At 45.2% G+C, this 18,864-nt stretch overlaps 1 protein-coding gene across 6 annotated transcripts in view; it reads right to left on the bottom strand.

The window, feature by feature from the left end:
* Nucleotides 1-11,583, bottom strand: part of Cc2d2a (coiled-coil and C2 domain containing 2A) — an 83,925-nt gene extending 72,342 nt beyond the window's left edge. For 2 of the 6 annotated variants that reach the window (XM_052734846.1, XM_052734849.1), the window contains exons 1-4: nucleotides 11,420-11,583; nucleotides 7,572-7,784; nucleotides 4,736-4,796; nucleotides 2,075-2,158 (exon numbers count right to left, since the gene is read on the bottom strand). In XM_052734846.1, the coding sequence (XP_052590806.1) occupies nucleotides 2,075-2,158; nucleotides 4,736-4,774 (123 nt within the window). In that variant the 5' untranslated portion in view covers nucleotides 4,775-4,796; nucleotides 7,572-7,784; nucleotides 11,420-11,583. Of the gene's footprint in view, nucleotides 1-24; nucleotides 750-1,226; nucleotides 1,332-2,074; nucleotides 2,159-4,735; nucleotides 4,797-7,571; nucleotides 7,785-9,071; nucleotides 9,192-11,419 lie in introns of those variants that run through there. The other 4 variants (XM_052734848.1, XM_052734847.1, XM_052734850.1 and 1 more) reach the window with 4 other exon arrangements.
* Between the last annotated feature and the right edge of the window lie 7,281 nt (nucleotides 11,584-18,864).

The following is an 18,864-nucleotide window of genomic DNA, read 5'->3' as shown; positions in this document are numbered from 1 at the left end:
TGTAGAAGGGCTGTGCCTTAGTACTTTGCATGCTGTGCATGGTGACCCTGTTGCTCAGGTCACTGAAGTCAGCCTGAGTGCTTGCTAGGAGGCTTCCCATCATAGCGGTCAAGGCATCCCGAAATAAAACTATTTTCACATTTGCTAGGGAGAAAAAGCTTAAAGCTATGCAGGGGATCACAAAAGAATACTTTATCTCCAACCCCAAATAGACAGGAAAGGCCTGTTCAAGTGTCACTGGCTAATGTGGGCTGATACTGTTTCCACACTGGATGCCCCTGAGATGAGACTGTGGTATCTTCCTCAAAGTCTTAAGGAAGCAGGGTGAGTAAGGATGCCTCTGTGCCAGGCAGACTAAAGCTCACAGCCAGCTCAGCCTGCCTAGGAGCCCTGGGCAAGCATATCCCTACTTTCTCTGTAAAAGCATTGTTATGCACTGGGAATCGCAGCTCTGCCCTATCTCTAAACTCGTGGCTATGCACAGGGAACTGCAGCACAGAGATCCTGATGGAAATAGATCACTCAGCAGGATGGGGGCATCTGAATAAAACCGTGGCTGGGATCAAGGCTCTAGAGCAGATTAAGTGAACACAAGGATGCCTGTGAAGTCGGGCTTTGGAAACTCAGCCACCGAGAATTGCTACATTGCCTGTGGCTTTCCCTTTCGGTCCAAAGATGCCAGGCAGCTCCATCTTTGGTCACTCTCTGCTCACTAAGTGATTCTAAAGTACTTTTTATCTGATACCACACGGTCCATTCCCCCCCCCCCCCCCCCCCCGCCCCCAGGCTGCAGAACAACACATAGGCTGAAATGCTAAGAGCTTCAGGACACTCTGAGGCTGTGGATATCCCTAGTCTAGAGTGGGCAGAGTGGTTGGCAACTGTGCTCTGGCAGCTCCTCAGTCCCCTGCGCCTTCCCCTGTGGCTGGATTCAGCCTGTAGGGAAGGTAGAAGGTGCTTGTCTTGCCCGCTTTCCCTCATGGAAACAGGCAGAGTTCCCAGGAGCCGGCAGGAAGGTTGGTCCCTGACTCTTTCAGTCCCCTCTCCACCTCCCAGGTCTACTCTCCCTCTCCCGGCAGTCTCATCATGTGACTGCTAGCTCAAAATGGCGCTCCCCTTTCCCTCCCTCCCAGGCTGGCATAACAATTAATCCAGGCAAGCCTCTTGTCTATAACTATCCCTTTCTTCTCCAGGACAGCAGCTCCTTATTAAGGGAATTGGATTACCTTGCAGGGATGCTTCCAGCGGAGGAGGGAAACTCCTGCAGAGAGGTGGGGGAGAAATGGCTGCAGGCTGGGGAGACAGGAGTTAACTGTGAATTTGGGACTTGGGGTAGGAGAAAGCGGGAGTCTCTTAAGATTTGTGATCCTGTACTGCCATCTACTGCCTCTTATAGTCTATGACCATCAGTGGCAGCGCTCAAATCAGGGGCTTTCCTCCTTCCTAGAGTCTGAAGAGACAGGATAACACATACAAAAACAAAACAAAGAAACGAAAACAAACAAACAGACAAAAACTCTTAATATGGGCCATAGCCTTATTTGGAGTGCCATCTCTCTCTATACGCCTCACCAGCATCTCACACATTACACCATCCACCTACATCCCTGCCTCATTGTTTCCAGGAGTAAGTCAAGAGATGCTACTCTTGGGAGGGATGTTATCTGCGTTGGCATTCTAGTTAAGTTTCTATTTCTGTGACCAAGAACAACTTGAGGAAAAAAGAGTTTGAACCCAGAGGCCATGGAGGAACACTGTTTACTGGATTGCTACCAAGGTTATGCTCATCTGCTTCTTTGTATACAGCCCAGGCCTACCTACCTAGGGATGACACTGGCCACAGTGGGCCGGACCATTCTACATCAATTATTAATCAAGAAAATGCCCCCACAGACATCCCACAGGCCAATTCCTTGGTTGAGCTTCCCTCCTCCCTCGAGTGTCAAGCTGACAATGAAGATTACCTTCACAGAGGGATCTGTGTGGCTTCCCAGAGGTGCAGGCAGGCTTCCCATCAGTGATATGTATCAATAATATTCTGCACGGGCAGACACAGTTTCTCATCATTTCTTACCTTTTTCTTTCTATGTTGTCTTTGGACCTTTGGATTCTTCTTCTGTCTTCCCACCTCTGCATCCACATCCTCTCCAGTAAACTCCTTTGTCAAAACACAAAGAAAAGAAGATAGTCTTCAGGTATTAAGTTTCTCCCTGTGCTCAGTTATTCTCTACCACCTGCTACCACAGCATTGAGCAAAGGGACAGTTAACAAAATCTAAGTGGCCTTCCACCAGCCACTATTCTCAAAATAGGCAGGCTCTGGAGAACTTTCACTCTAACTGAGACATTGTAAGTGAAATGGGGTTAAAGCTCCCATTGGTATTGTTGCAAATGTTCATTCATGCTTTCAACATTTATTGAGCACTTACTGCGTACCAAGTCCTAGGGCAATAGTGTACATACAATGTGGTCCCCACTCTCATTCTAAGAAAGGTGACAATGAAGTGAAACTTCCAAGACAGATGGAGAGGCGGGGACAGACAGCGAACTCATGTTTGAGGTTTCATTTGCTGCTTCTCAGGCTGATAGCCAGGTAAGGAAGAAAGGAAACAATACTATAAGTCAAATCAGCAGAGTTTCAACTTGCAGGGAATTTTAGCAGATCTTTTTGGAAAGGGAAAAATGTAAACATCACATTCTTTTTTCGTATTATGCATTGTATATTTTATACCTAAGCTCAAATCTCTGAGGTGCTCCAACTTAAACATTTCCTAGTAATGCACTTTTATAAATGTTGGCATCAGAACTTCTGAGTGAACAAGAAACTGCAAAGTGGCTGGATGTGTAGTAAACACCCGAGATCCCTGCATTCGGGAGCTGAGGCAGGAAGACCAGGACAGCCTGGGCTATACAGAAAGCTAGAGGCCAGCCTGAGTTACAAAGTGAGGCAATCTCAACAATAGATGAAGAGACAAACAGAAACATCAAGGTTCTTATTGCCTCACCAAATCCACTGAAGCAGAATTGGAAAGCAGAGCCTGGATGTTAGTGATGTAAAGTTTCATAGCAACAGGATGCAGATGACTGGTCCACGCCACTATTATTCCCCTTTCTCCTTGGTTATTGGGGTCAGAGAAGATGCAGAGGTTAGTTCCAGGGGACAGAGCCAAGATCCTAGCCAGAGAATGGGCTTGGCTCGGGCTTTTGGTTTTGTGATGAGCTCTGTCTATCTGGAGTTCTGAGTAGAGGCCTCATCCTCACTCCTCTCCCCAGACCTGCTAGTGAAGGACCGCTCTGAGTTCAGAGATTCCCTGAGGGGATGATAATGTCCAGGTGGGCAGGCATGGCTCAAAGTCTAATTCTTAGTTTTCTTTGGTTTTGAACAAACCATTGAGAAATCTAGGTCATCTTTTGTTTTCTAGTAGTATCCTAATCCTCAGTCACTGGGAAAGTATCCACTAGGAGTTATGGGAATGCTCGAAGCTACAGGGATTTTGTCACTGCTACATCACCTCAGACTGTTAAATGAATGAACAACAGACAGAGGTGTGTGTGTCTCACAAGCACGCGACAATTTGCTTAATCTGTGTGATGTTATTAAGGGTGCCCTCAGGGGGCTGGAGGGATGGCTCCATGGTTAGAAGCACTGGCTGTGCTTACAGGGGACCCAGGTTCAATACCCAGCACCCACATTGTGCTCACAGCTGTCTGTAACTCCAGTACCAGGGGATCTGCCCTCACACAGACATGCATGCAGGCAAAACACCAATGCACATAAAATAAAAAATAAATTAAAACAAAAAGTGCCTGCAGGCTTTGTTTTCTGTTTTCGAAACCCCACAAGCCTTAATTCAAGGGGAGTCAGGGCTTGGGGAGATCTGGGCACTGCTAAGGGGGCAGCAGTTTCCACTGCAGGTGGCTTTCCTTGTCTGGTCTGAGTTTTTGTTCAATAGGAGTCAGAAATGGCAAGGCTGTAGGGACAGGGTTTCATTCATAACCTCCATTAGTCAGAAGTGGTTAGATTTATTAGAATTGGTGTTCGCTGAGCTGGGCCCAGTAGCCTACTGTGAGAACTGCTGTGTGCTGGACTCATGAAAAAAAGTGACAAAAGAAGTTCCAGAACATCTAGGTGGAGGTGAGACCCCAGGCTATGCAAGGTTGCACAGCCTCATCATCTGTCTCCTTCCCCAACAAAGGCACATAGAGAGAGAACACTCGGAGTGGGTGTTCTGGCATATGTTTAATTAAACTAAGTTTGGCCCAAGGATGCCTCTGTACTTGGCAGATGTAACAAATGATAATTTAGTATGCAAATGAACTAAAATCTAGCTGGGGGTGTATTTTTTTTTAACAAATAGTTCTGTCTTGGAGAATGTGAGTGGCTGTTCCTTGTCAATCACAGGCCAGCAAAATGATTGGACATGTTCAAGCAAGGCAACCCCGAGTCGCAGTCAAGCAAGCTTTTCTAGGACCTCACTTCTGATGAAGGCTATGCAACCCTTCAGGCACCCTGAGGTCTCACCTCTACCTGAACCCTCTAGAACTTCTGTCACCATTTCATGGGTTCAGTAACTGTGCAGAACTCCCCACACCTCTTCTGGTTCTCAGAACGTCTCATTCTGCTGAATTTCATTTGTCTGAAGTATCACTTTTTAACACGTGCAATAAGTACTGATTGCCAGACTGAACTTCCTTACCCACAGAGGGTTCCAAGGGGAAGTCAAGCAGTGACTTACCTCTGAAATTATTTTTACTTTTTCTTCCTTGGGATTCATCTTGGCTGTGATGGTTTCCAGACTGAGAAAGGACAAGGAAGAGGTCAGGCATAGTGAAATCATCAATGTTTCTTGCTGCTGGTGCAGGCACACTGAAGCTTATCCACATGATTGAGCTGTCCACCACAAGTATTGCAGACCCCAGGAATGGGGGAAGTAAGAGAAGGAGGGATGCCAGTTCTCTGCCCCCTACACCCTGGGGGGCAGTCGGACCTTGGCTGGAAGTCAGCTGCAAAGGACCATTTCTGGCTTTCCTCTCTTCTTGCCCTCTAAGTCTCAATTTTTAATCTCCTTCTCATTTCAAGGAGCAGAGAGACGAGACTGGAGAGGGCACCAAATCCCCTCACCTCCTGCAACCCCCCTGGGTCCCAGCACTCCTTTGCTTCCACTTGCTCCTGTTCTGTGGTCTCCACTTTCACCTCCCCCAGCCCTTGGCTGTCAGTGGGTCCCATTACTTCCCTTCCCAGGACTAGGATCTTGTAATCTCCCACCCCAACCCTGCTGCTTGGACAGTCATTTCTTCCTTCTCTGCAGGCTTATTCCTGAAAAATAACCTGTCTTACACAAAAATGCCTTCTCTCCATTTCACCCTCTCTTTGTAGCATTGCTCTATTTTTTAGCCTTTTTAGTAACACCCCAGAAACACTCGCTCTTTTCTTAATCTTTATTATTTTGGGTACATTTGGGGTGTCTAATACACCTTGTGCCGGCGCTTGCTGGGGTCTGTTAATGAGTCCTGCCTTGCTGTGTCTGATGATCAGTTCTCTTCCTCAAGTACTGAATGCTGGAGCGCTCTGAGCTTTGGCTCTTCTCGTTCTCGCTGCCCTGGCTGTCTTATCTTAATTCTTGGCCTGATATACCGTATATACATGGATCTTCCCCACATCAACACCCTGAGTCTAGACACTTCCTCAGAAGGCTAGAATCCAGTTTGTGACTGTGTCATGGTCATCTCCCTTGGCCCTAAATGAAACTGTTGGCCTTTGCTCATGAGCCTGTGCTGTGGCCTTCCCATTGTACAAAACAAACCCATTCTACCCAGAATGGAACCCAGGCAGCCATCCTTAGCTGTTTTCACTCTCCTATGATATAGCATCCCTGTCATAACTTTATATGTCAACTTGACTAGATCAAGGATACTTAAAAATCTGGGACCCAGCTCCCAAATAAATACATGGAGACTTATTCTTATGAATGACTGGCCTTAGCTTGGCTTGTTTCTAGCTAGATTTTCTAACTTAAATTATCCGGTTTCTCTTTAACTATATTTTGCCTCTGCGCTTTTTACCTTTCTTTATTCTATATATCTTTCTTTCCTTCTTACTCCAAGGCTGGCTGTGTGGATGGGTGGCTGGCCTCTAGAGTCCTCTTCTCTTCCTTTTCTCAACCCTCACTCTTCAAGCCTAGATTTCTCTTCCCATTTATTCTCTCTGTCTGGCAGCCATGCCTATCCCTCTCCTTCCTAGCTATTGACTGTTCAGGTCTTTATTAGACAAATCAAGTATTTTAGACAGGCAAAGTAACACAGCTTTACAGAATTAAACAAACGCAACATAAAATAATGCAACACATCTTTGCATCATTAAACAAATATTCCACAGCATAGACGAATGTAACACATCTTAAACTAATATTCTATGACAGTTCTGTGTGTCTGGGAGCATATTTCCAAAGTTACATTGGTGTTTGAATCTGAATGGACCAGGTGAGAAGAACCACTTCCAAATTGAGGGGCACCATCTAATTATCCAAGACCCAAAAAGAACAAATACAAAAGGAGAATTAGCCTATCCCTCAACTCCTAAGAGCCAGGATGCTTCCATCTTCTGACATCTAGACCCTCTGGCTTTAAGGTACTAGGACTCACACCAGCCTCCAATGCCCTCCCCACACCCTCATCTCAGGCTTTTGGCCTTAAACTTGGAGTGACACCATTGGCTTCTCTGGGACAGGGGCTATCAGACTTGGACTGTCCTATACTATCAACATGCAAGGTCCCCAGCCTGCAGACGGCTCACTGTGGACTTCACAGTCTCCAGAGTCAGGGGAGACAATTCCCCAGTAGACCTCTACTCCTGGGAAACCCTGACTAATTCAGCATCCCATTTCCCAGAAATCTGCCAGCCTTCTAGTAGTGTTCAGGGACTATACCCCTAAGACCTCTGCTACTAACACTGTGGTCAAGTCAAGCCCCGTCATCACTCTCCTGTCTCTCCTGCAGACTGCCCTGGGAACCTCCTGATTCTTTTGCTCTCCACACTGCTCATCTCCAGTGGTCTCAACATGGAAGCCAGATTGAATGGTTGGAAATTAAGTAGGATCATGGCATTCCACCACCTACAGTCCTCCAATGACTTTTCTTTGCCTGATAAGTGAAATCCAAAATCCTGTCAAAGCCTGACAGTTCCCTTGGCTGGTTTTGCACTTGGGCCTTCTTGCCTCAGGGTCTTTGCACGAGCTGTTTCCTCTACCTAGGACTTTCTTTCAGAAGCTAGCTACACTATTAGACACAGACAGACAGACAGTCTCTCTCTCTCTCTCTCTCTCTCTCTCTCTCTCTCTCTCTCTCTCACACACACACACACACACACACACACACACACACATACACACACACACACACACACACACACACACACACACACACACCACAGTTCCTTTGGGTCTTTGGTAACAGTTCACTTTCAGGGGGGTCTTTCCGAAGAGTTCTTTATACAATAACTTTCCCACTGTGTTATGAACCCACCAAGAACTTTGTTGAGTACCTTACAATGACTTCTTTTTCTATAATACTTACCACCAATCTGCTTTCGTAATTGTACATCAGGGTCTGCCCATCACTGATAGAATAGAGTCTCAAGAGAGCAGGAACTGCACTTGGTGTGATGTTATCCCCACAGCCTCTGCACACGCCACTCAGTAGACAGTGCATATGTATTGTCAAAGGAACGGCTCAATTGCTACTTGGATCCATTTTCCTGGGCACATTCTGGAGTCCTTCAAAGCTTCGCTAGGATGTTGTGAAGATAAAATGAGAGAAGATGAGGAGAAATATTAGGCACAGGGCTGACAAATCTTAAGCCTTTCTTGATCCCTTGGCCAGCAAATCTTAGCTGCACTGGGCCAGGTAAGCAGCTCACCCCAGGTGTTCAAGGTGTTTTGACCCTCCCAGGGAATTAGTGCGGTAATGAAGCACAAACGATCTGCAAGTCGGTTGTCTTCCATACAGACCCCTCAGAAAGCTCAAGTGGAAGGGAAAAGATGAAAAAAGCAGACCCAGTGATAAAGGGGTGGGGAGCATTGGAGGGGGGCAGGAAACATACAAGGAGGGCCTCAGCTGGTGATGGGTCTGACAGACACCCCCAGTCCTTAGGAACTGGAAATAAAGAATGTGAAGCGTTTTAGTAAGCAGAAAACAGACTCTCCATAAATTAAGAAAAAAATCATATACAGAAGAAAGAAGTAGAAGTGGAAAATGACAAATGTAATGGACTTGTTTTCTCTCTCCCCATTCTTTCCTGATCATTACCTTCAAATGAGTTTTGAAGGAAATCAAATGACACCAAAATTTATCTTTCTTATGAACACTGCTGCTCAGAAAAGATGAATAAACACGACTCAGCTTTAATAAGCCCCTGTCATCAGCATTTGCCTTGGCCACTTGTTAATACATTCTATGACAATATCAAAATAAGAGCCCTGGTTTGTGGAACTAGAGCTTTGCAGTCTCTACACATACATTCTGCTCATTCCCACAGTTCTCAGTAGTACACATATCAACTAAGACTCAAGGAAACTAATATTTGAAAGGTTATGTGATGTGCTCAAAGTCACAGTTTTCAAATCTCACGTTCACAGTCTGACCTTGGCACTTGGTGGTTCCAAGTTCTCTCCAGTCTCAGGCACCACACTCTTTGAACTAAGTCTTGCTGAACAAGGTAACCATCACTATTGTATATTAGTTCCTTATTGTGAAAATACTTACAATGCAAAGCCACAAATACTGTAGCAGTGAGGAAGGGCATAGACATCCCTAGGCCAATAATCTGTTTTACACAGTTCAGAAAACCAGCACATTTTTAAAGGAAAGTACCCACACTGTTATCTGACCGCATTCTCTAAAATCAGCCAATCAGAGTCACAACCAGGACCCCATGATGACCCTACAGGATGCAGAGGACTGAGAGAAAGAGGCATCTCCCAATCATAGCTGCTCCCAAAGGATAGTGTATTAATTATCACAAAGAAATTATGGTTTTAAAGAGTGAGGGCTTTGTGGAAAAAAAATAGGATAGACCTGGGTTCAAATTTTCCTCTTCTCACCAGCTTGTGTGATCTTGGAGTAATATTGCCAGTTCTGTAACATCACAGTCGTACTTCTTGTCTCAAGCAGTGATGGTTTATTATGGGCTCCATACTAAAAAAAAACATTGTAATAAAATGCCTGTCGCAGATCAGGCTCCCTGTATTGGTAGGCTTTATGGTTTTATTATTAAAAATGTTGCCAGAGTTAGGGTCAAAACCTGAGCCTTGGTAACCCTAATAAGATAGGCTTGTCCATCAGTCCTGCAGTAGGCTAACTAAAGATCCGAGAAAGGGGATTTATTCAATCTGCATTAGGAAATGGAACAAAGGGGTCCAGTGACCCCGAAGTCCATCTTCCAGGGTCCTGACATGAAGTTCAGGTTTGAATAGAAGGTACCAAGAGACATACATAACTAAGCAGTCTTGGTCGAGGTGTGGTCCTGCCCATCACTGACACATCCTTGTCTCTGCCCCAGTGTCTTCTGCAAGGTGACTGCCAAGCTGTCAGAACTGGCTTTCTTGGAGACAAATCCTCCCTAAGGTTGGTACCAGAACCCAGGCCTTTTTCTTCGGGCAGCATGAGACACTGAGGCAATCCAATTCTTAGAGTCCATTGTCTTAATAGTCTGAGAGCTGAAAAGAGAGGCACACATGTCTCTTTGAAGCAGTGGATCTCAGCCTTCCTAATGCTGTGGCCCTCTAATATAGTTCCTCAGGTTGTGTTGTGATGACTCCCAACCATGAAATCATTTTCGTGGCCACTTCATAACTGTAATTTCGTTAGTTACAAGTCGTAATGTAAATATCTGTGTTTTCCAATGGTCTTTGGCAACCCCTGTGAAAGGGTCATTTGACTCTCAAAAGGGGTCGTGACCCACAGGTTGAGAACCAATGCTCTAGAACGTCTTTTTTTAAACCAGAATGGTCATAAGAAGAGGTCATGATTGAGAGGGAAAGTGGGAGGAAGGGCTAGAGAGGGGCAAAAGAGCTTGGGGGACAGAGGAGAATCATAAGAAAAGTCTTTGGGTATTAAAGCCCCACTCCCCTTACTTTCTAAGCCGTGGTGTCAATAATCAAGTCTCCTTCTTCCAGCCAGGCTTTTCTTTGTCTATCCAAAGTGTTTCTGGAACCTCCTGCCCTCCTACCCATGCTCACTTTCTCTCTTCAGAGACAAGGGGCTTTTCTCACCCCTCCCATTAAAAGCTGGGGCGTCGCAGGAGCTGTCACATGCCTTCTTTTATGATTAACTACGTGACAACAAATGATTCCAGCCACAGCTTCTAGAGCACAAGGTTAGTGACATGGCTGTGTGCAGTCATTTAATCAGATGGATATGACACCGTTTGCTGCAGCGTGCAGGTCTGTACACAGGCTGTGCTCCATGGGATTGGCCCAACCAGCAGTATGGGAGTTCTGGAAGTTCCTCCCTGGAACCATCCTGCTGTTCATCAAGCTCTAGACCTTTTTACAAATCTCTTTTGGCACTAGCTCACAGTGCTCTCATTATCTGTTCACATATCTGCTTCCCCAGTAAACTCCCAGCATTGGACCTGGTCTAAGTCGTCTTTGTATAATTTACAGTTGTATTCATCATCTGCTGCATTATTGATGCTCTATAAAAACTCAATGAATGACTCTGTACATGAACTCTAGGTCTGTAAATGAACTCTAGGTCAAATATCTGTATCTAGATCGATCTATGTATATCTATGTATGTGTGTATGTATACATATATACACACATCTCCTCTCTCCATATACAGTCCTCCCTTCTCTCTGTATATCATACTGGCATTACACTTATTTGCAGAAACATTTATAGAAAATGCAATAGCAGGCATGTATTTCCCATTAGATTTTATTAGCTTTCATAGCACCTCTTTGCAAAGAAGAAAGCAATCACTTTAACTGACAGCCTGGTAGATTTTCCTTGGAGCTAGGCAGCCCTCAGCCCTGTGGTTCAGAGCTCTTTGTCTAATATCAAGAAAAATGAAGTTTGCAACACTGAGTACTCCTCATCCCCACCCCTGGAACAGTTTAAACTAAAGGCCTGAAAGCCACATGCAGTCAGTGTTTAGCAGCACTGGCCAGAGAGGACGGCACTAGCTGGCATTTCCCCTGCAAGCCTGACACCAGACAGCGGCTGAAATCAAAGCTGTTCCTGCAGCGCCCCTACTTACTTTCCATTCAGAAAGCAAAACTACAAGAGTCCCTAAAGTTACAAGGCATTCCATCCGCTCTCATGGCACCCAGGGAGGGGCTGACCTCCAAGCCGGAACTGAAAGGAGATGAAAGCAGGACACAGGGACTGCAGCCCCGCTTCCGCTGAAAACTGATTTACCTTAATCCACTCTACAAAACGCACTTTGCAGGTTCCAACTTTCTGGGATTGGAGGGATGTGATGAGAGACCAGTTGGGTCAAGCCAGGGAATCTTTTAAACATGAGCGAAGGGGTGCGCTGGGGATAAGGGAGGCTGCTCCCTGTGAAGCTGCAGCCACGTCTCAGGACAAAAACACCAGCTTAGCAACCGGTTCCCAAGGAAGGTCACTAGGCGGCTTTTTTTTCCTTTTAAAGTGACAGTTTTCTTTTAAGTCTCGGAATATGTGTTTGTTGGGCAAGCAGAGGAAAATAACCTGCTGAACAGAGACAAAGGAAAAGCCACTGGGAAGCTGGGCAGAGAGGAAGCAGGCTCCCAGCATGGTGCCCTGACTCATGTCACTGGGTTGCATGGCATTTGGGGTACAGGACAGAAAGTGTTCACAAGCAGAATGATTTAGAATCATGGCGGTCCATGCTGCGTGGAGGAGGTGTCTAAGCTAGCAGCAGTGACGTCTCTGTGGAGGGGCCTCAGGGCTCCAGCATGTGTTAAGTCAGGATGTCTGCTGGCTGTGCAGGGAAGCTTGGATGCACACGCCTAACCTCTGCTGGTTCTCTGAATCCTCACTACATACGACCGGTGGGGATACAAATATAATGTCTCAAAAACAAAAAAAGCAAAGGAAATGGGAGAAAAGGCAAAGTAGACAGAAGGCCAATGAGCCGACAAAGGGTCTCCACAGATCAAGGAATGCCACAGAGCAAGGCCTCCTAACCTCAGTCAGATGTTGTTCCTCAGAAGCCTGCCATTTTGTTTCTTAGACCAGGTCTAAGAAACCTGGAAACCTTCTCACTGGAAGCTGGCCTTTGGTGATTAGGCTAGGCTGTCTGGCCAGCCAGCTCCAGCTACCTGCTAGTCTTAGCTCCCCCAGCGCTGACAGAACAAACATGGGCTACCATATTGAGCATCAATTACCTTCAAAGTCAGGTCCTTATGCTCAACTGACAAGCCCCTTTACCAATGGAACTATCCCCCGTGCCTACTTTCTGTGTTCCTGGACCTCTCACCTTCACCTCTTGGGCCTTAGATAGACAGCTCTCCGAGGCTAGCTAAGTGCTACGGACAGCAAATGGCTCCTCGGAGATGTACACATTCTCCGTTGATACATGCCAACTGACCTCAAGCTGGCATCGCCAACTACCTCTTTATCAAACTCATCCACCAAGCAACGTCTCCCTCCCTAAGTCACTCTGGAGTCGGGTGACTAGGGAGCACCTCTGTGATCCAGAACACACTGAAATAATTCCAGTTATCTGATTCTAAACCCACCCTCGTACTCACCCTGCCCCAGCCTTCCTTCCAGGGGAAAAAGGTCCCAGGAAAGAGTCTCTGTGGAACCTGGAGCTCACTGATTGCCTAGACTGCTAGCCAATGAGCTTCAGGGATCTGCCTGTCTTTGCCTTCCCAGTTCTGAGATTATAAATGCCTCCAGCCACTTGGATTTTTATGTGGGTGCTGGGGACCTGAAGTCAGGTATTCATTCAGGGCAGCATTTGTATGGATTGAGTCATTTTCCCACCCAAGAAACAAACTTATATCCATTATGATATTCTGCTGTACAATTATAAGACATGTTTCTTGCTCTGAGGGGTCTGTGTAAATAACCTTTCTACACGACAGCCATGTCTATGTCTGCATGTCTCACCATACCAGTGAATGCAGTGTTCACTTTTTAACAGATGTATATGCAGTGTACACATGACTCAGCATGTTTGTGTGGTGTGTGTGATCGGGAGCAGGTAGGTATGGGACTGAGGAAATGACATACCCCTCCCATGTTATATTGATATCTTCAATCCCAGTACCACAGAATCTGACATTATTTAGAGATAGGGTCCTTATGGAGTGTGTTGGCTAGTTTTACATCAACATGACACCAGCTAGTGTCTTCAGAGAGGATGAAACTTCAATTGAGAAAATGCCTCTATAAGATCAGGCTGTAGGCAAGCATGTAGGACATTTTCTTAATTATTGATTGACAGGGGAGGGCACAGCCTGTTGTGGGTGATGCTAATCCCTGGGCTGGTGGTCCTGGGTTCTATAAGAAAGCAGTCAGAGCAAGCCATGAAGAGCAAGCCAGTAGGCAGCACTCCTTCACGGCCTCTGCATTAGCTCCTGCCTCCAGGTTCCTGCCTTGTTTGAGTTCCTGTCCTGACTTCCTTTGATGATGAACAGTGATAAGGAAGTATAGGCTGAATAAACCTTTTCCTCCCCAAGTTGCTTTGGTCATGATGTTTCATCACAGCAATAGTAATCTTCACTAAGACACAAAGGTAAAGGAGTTCAAATGGGGTCATTAGGGTGGAACTTAATTCATGACAAATGTGTCCCCATAAAAGGAAATACAGAGCTAGACATGTGTAGCAGGAAGTGAATGAGAAAACACAAGGTGCTCACCCTCGGGCTGCCAAAAGCTACTCCATCAGCATAGAACAGATTCTCCTTCTGCTATCAGAAGGAACTAACCCAGTCAGTACCTGATTTGGGACCTGTCTATAGAACTATGAGACAAGGAGTTGCCTGCCATATCAAGCCACCTGGTACGTGACAGTTTGTTAAGCAGCCCCAGCAGATGCCAAGGAACTGGAAAGGGAGGAGGTGGGGGCAAAGCTGCAGGAAGACTTGGACATTTATGTGCTAAGGGTCTGAATAAATTGGAAAATGCATTTGATTCCTTCAAAGATAATGCCACTTGAAGCCCTGTGCTTCTGAAAACTTTTCAGGATAGTGGTTCTCAACTTGTGGGTGGAGACCCCTTTGGGGGTTGAGAGACCTTTCACAGGGACTGCATACCAGATATCCTGCATATTGGATATTTATATCACAATTCATAACAGTATCAAAATTACAGTTATAAAGTAGCAATGAAAATAATTTTATGGTTGGGGGTCACCACAACAAGAGGAACTGTATTAAAGGGTCACAGCGTTAGGAAGGTCAAGAACCACTGCCTTAGGAGATTAGAACTCTTTGTTGAAATAAACATTAAGAAACTATAGGGCTGGGGATGTAGCTCAGTTGGGGGAGTGTCTGCCGATCATGCACAAAATCCATTTTCAACCCTCAGCCCTGCATATGTCCTAGCTTTGTTTCTAGTTTCTGTGATAAAATACCCTGACAAAAACAGCTTAGGGGAGAGTATATTCACCTCACAATTCCAGGTTACAACCTATCATTTCAGGGAAACCAAGGACACAGGAACTTAAAACAGCGGGTCACATCACATCTACAGTCAAAGGCAGAGAGACATGAATGCATGCATGCTCAGTTGCTTGCTTATGCTCAGCTTGATTGATTTTTTTCACTCATTAACACTTAAGGAACACCAGCCTAGGGAATGATACTGCCCACAGTGGACCGGGTCTTCCCACATCAGTGAATTCAATTGAGGCAATCCCCCACAGACATGCCCACAGACCAAACTTAACTAAACAGTTCCTCACTGAGACTCACTTCTCAAGTAATTCTAGGTTGTGTCAAGTTGACAATTAAAGCCAACCATCACAGAATAAAACCAGGCATGGTGGCACTCAGGATGTTTGAGTCCAGCCTGATCTGCAGGAGACACTGAGACTTTTCTGCTTTCTTCTCTTTGCTTTCCCAGCTGCATTGTGGCCTTATTTAGATCAGTATAGGCTCAGACATGCTTTCCTCACCTGGGCATGGGCAACACAATTTCCTCTTCAGATAGTGGTGTCGTTTGCACGCAGGCCTTTGAACTTTACAATACTGATGTTTGCAGCTCATTTATTCCCATGAGCGATGAATGCATCACAGTGGAAAACATCTTACTAAGATGGGGCACAAGTTGAAAGCCGAAGCTCACCCTGGGGTCATAAATTTTGTTAAACTGTGTTCTTCAGCTTTGAGTTTATGTTTTTCCAATTTACTGAAGTTTATAGTTCTTCCCCTGAAATATAGCACATATGCCAGCAAGTTGGAACCTCTTGTTTCTACAGTCAATGGAGAGAAGCACTTACTGACGCAGATCTATCGGCTGTGTGGCCTGTTTTTATTGTGTAGATAGCAAAGCATTTAATTTTCCTTCCGCAGCGCTGCGATTCTCAACCTGTTTTGAATTACAAGGCTTTCCAGTCATTTGCTTCATTTTACAGCATTCTCCCTTCCCCAGAGAACTGTCAGAACCACTGAGAATAAAAACCCTGTAGATTTGTTCCTTTTAGACACTCAGGCTGTGACTTGAAATAAGGGGAGAAACTGCTGCTCATGTGTGAGTGCTAGATTTAAGGTTTTTCTAGTTGAAAAGGTTAATTTCCTACAGTTTTATAAACATTCTCCTCAGCTATTTCCTTTATGTACATCTCATTGGCACTGGCTCAGTGCATGGATCCGAACACAACTTTCATTTTTCCCACCGGTAGCTTGAAGACGTGCTTGCCCTTTCTGCAGGACACCCAGTATCTTCTTGAAGGTCCTTTGCACCTTGAGTTGTCTGTACATCTGGAAGGGCTTATTTGCTTCAAAGGATAACCCTTTGCTAAAGGCCAGTGAAGAAAAGCAATGTCTGGCTGGCCGCTGCTGGGAATGGCTGTAGACATCTCATGGTGTCTAGGCATTTTTATCCTTAGCTGCACCAATGGGCCTGACATTTCAGATGCTGCAAATTTGAAATCCTATAGTTATGCTTTTTGATTTTGCTTTACTCTTTTTTTTGCAATATGCATGTGTGTATGCATTTTTGCATATGTATAAGCACATATGTGGGTGGGTGTGGATGCACGTGTGTGCATGTACACATGGAGGTCTGAGGTTGATGTCTGGATGCATCCTCCATTGTTCATCCTCCTTATTCATTGAGGCAGGGGCACTTAGTTAAACCCAGAACTTGCTGATATGGCTTATTCTGCTAGCCAGCTTGCTCTGGCGATCCCTTGTTTCTGCCTTCTGAGGCTAAAATCACAGGCAGGCCTGGCCTTTGCATGAATTTATAGGATTCTAGATGCACTGCTGAGCCATGCCCCCAACACTCATCCCTATACTCTTTTAGCTTATGATAGTGCATGTTAGCCAGTGTGGATGTGCCACTTGACAAAGCCTGGGGACATCTTTGGTTGTAATAGTCTGGAGGTAGGTATGCTAATGGCATCCTGTGAATAGAACCCAGGGTTGCTGCTAAGCATCCTACAGTGGATAGGATAGCCCCTTGCGTGCAGTCCCAACCCTGAAACCAATTATCTGACCCCACATGTCAGTAGCACTGGCAGAGAACTTTTTTCCGAGTGTGGCTTACCCCAGCACGACCTCTTTTGCTTCCAGCGTCGGGAGTGGTTAGAACTCAGTTCCAGGCTGCAGTACCCACATCACCTCAGTTCTTATGAGTCCCTGGGTCACAACATCCTTTTTCTCATGTCACAATGCTTCCTATGGTGTCAAGCATCTGTTTGGCTGATCTCTCTCAGTCTGGGCCATCCAAGGTAGTCACTGAGGTCCTGATGATGCCCATCAGCACAGAGGCCAGTCCCTGAGTCCATCTGTTTCCTTGGGAGGTTCTTGATGTCCTTTATATACTTACTCAGTGTATGGCAAGGACTACAAGCAATACTTGGAAATTTGGGGAGCTTTAGTTAGGTCACAGACAGTTCTGTGATGTCTCAATTTCCCCAAGTTTCTGGGCATCCAATATAGTCAAGACAGTTGCTTGAAGGAATCTTTATTAAAACAAGATCATCTCCAAAGACACTTGCTGGGATTAGTAGACAGAAGAATAGCTGAGAGGCTCTCTTGATTTAAAAAATGTGTCATACTTTTAGGAGCATTCTGATCCATTTATTATTTTCTCATATTCTGCGATGCCATAAAATGTATTGTATTTTTCCCAGGGTACCAGTGCTAAAATGTTCAAGAATCAGGCCATTTGCTAGAGCTGGTTTAAGAAGGAAATCTTACTGATTCTAGAACTTTGCTGTTACAATCACAGATCCTTGTGAGGCAAAGTTATGGCAGACTTCCATACTTTGGGCCCTCTACCAACCCAGGATATAGGGTAAGTACACAGAAGAGTCCATACTTCTTGATTTCTGTTAAGCTAGGAAGTTAGGTCTAACCCCCTTAGGTGGAGAAATACATGTAAAATACATGAGAGATGCACATGTGCCTCTGACCTCAGTTCCTGATGATACTTTTGGAAATCATGGCAGATTTTGAGGAACTGTCTGGCAGACAGATAACTGGACTAAAGGCATCTGTAAATTGATATCTGCTTGTGTTCTTGTTATTTGAGAGATAGACATTTGGACAGAAGGTAAAGTGTTATCTAATTTTCTCTATGTACCAGCATGCTTTTTTGGATTTGGATTCCAAGGGGGAATATCCTTGAGAGGGTTCCACTGAGGAGGAGCAAAATATAGGCCCAGCCATATGCTATTCATCCAGGAGTAGACAGGCATGGAGCCCTAGAGGACTTCTGCCAACCTCGTGTGGGTAGATAGGGCTAGTGGACATCTAGCTTCGTAATATCTAGCTGTAAGCCAGTGCCTCTCTGTGCTATAATTCCTCCTTTTTATTTCTGTGACATCAAAATCTTCCCAGCATCATCTCATCTGTGAGGTGGGAGAATTACAGAAAGAGTTTGAACCACGGCAAAAGGTAAAAGGGTAATTTTAGGCATCAGTGATAATGTGTCTGAAGATTGCTGAAATCCTCATGGGCAAGTTGATTCTTGAAATAATATACGTTACGTGTGGTGGCGGTGGCATGAGACTTCGTCCTTGTTTATAGAGTCTCTCTTCACTGATAACTTGGGTTATTTTAGCATGGCGTCCCAAGTTCACTCACACATTCTGCAAGATGCTGATACAGCCACACTGTCGAAGCGCTCTCCTAATCAAGTCTTCTCTAATGTTGAGAAAGAGTTACAGTGTAACCCAGGCTTCCTTCTCTATCCTTCTTGTCCTCACCACTCATTATACTTGCCCATCCTTTATCTTTCCACTGGGCTTTCATTACTCAGGGACTTTCCTAGCATTGAACACTCTGTGAAAATGCAGAAGGTCGAGGAAACAAACCGATTCATGATTTTAAAAAAAAAAAAACTTCATTAGGTTCTTATTTGAGAAGAAAAACCTGTGACTGAGAGTCTGAAAAATAATGTGTACTTAGGTCAGGTATGTTGACCTGGTGAGATATAAAGGTTATTACTAGTGGGAGGAGGGTCCCTGAGACAAGTGTGGGGTCTTTACCAGATGGTAGCATTTGAGAGAAGACTGATCTGCTCACTGTAAGACTAGGATTTTCCATTTGCTAACTGAATCAGAAAGCAAACAGTTTTTGGGTTTGAATTCATGTGTACTTTTGAGTGAAAGTTTATCTGTGCACCTGTCAATTCTCCCAGCTGACATTTATTTAGTCCTTGGCCTGTGGCCGATGCAAGTAATAGTATTGGAGATT

The sequence above is a fragment of the Peromyscus californicus genome, unplaced genomic scaffold, assembly GCF_007827085.1.
Source record: "Peromyscus californicus insignis strain IS unplaced genomic scaffold, ASM782708v3 Scaffold_13__1_contigs__length_99412109, whole genome shotgun sequence".
Taxonomy (NCBI): Eukaryota; Metazoa; Chordata; class Mammalia; order Rodentia; family Cricetidae; genus Peromyscus; species Peromyscus californicus.
This window is presented reverse-complemented; position numbering and strand designations above follow the sequence as displayed.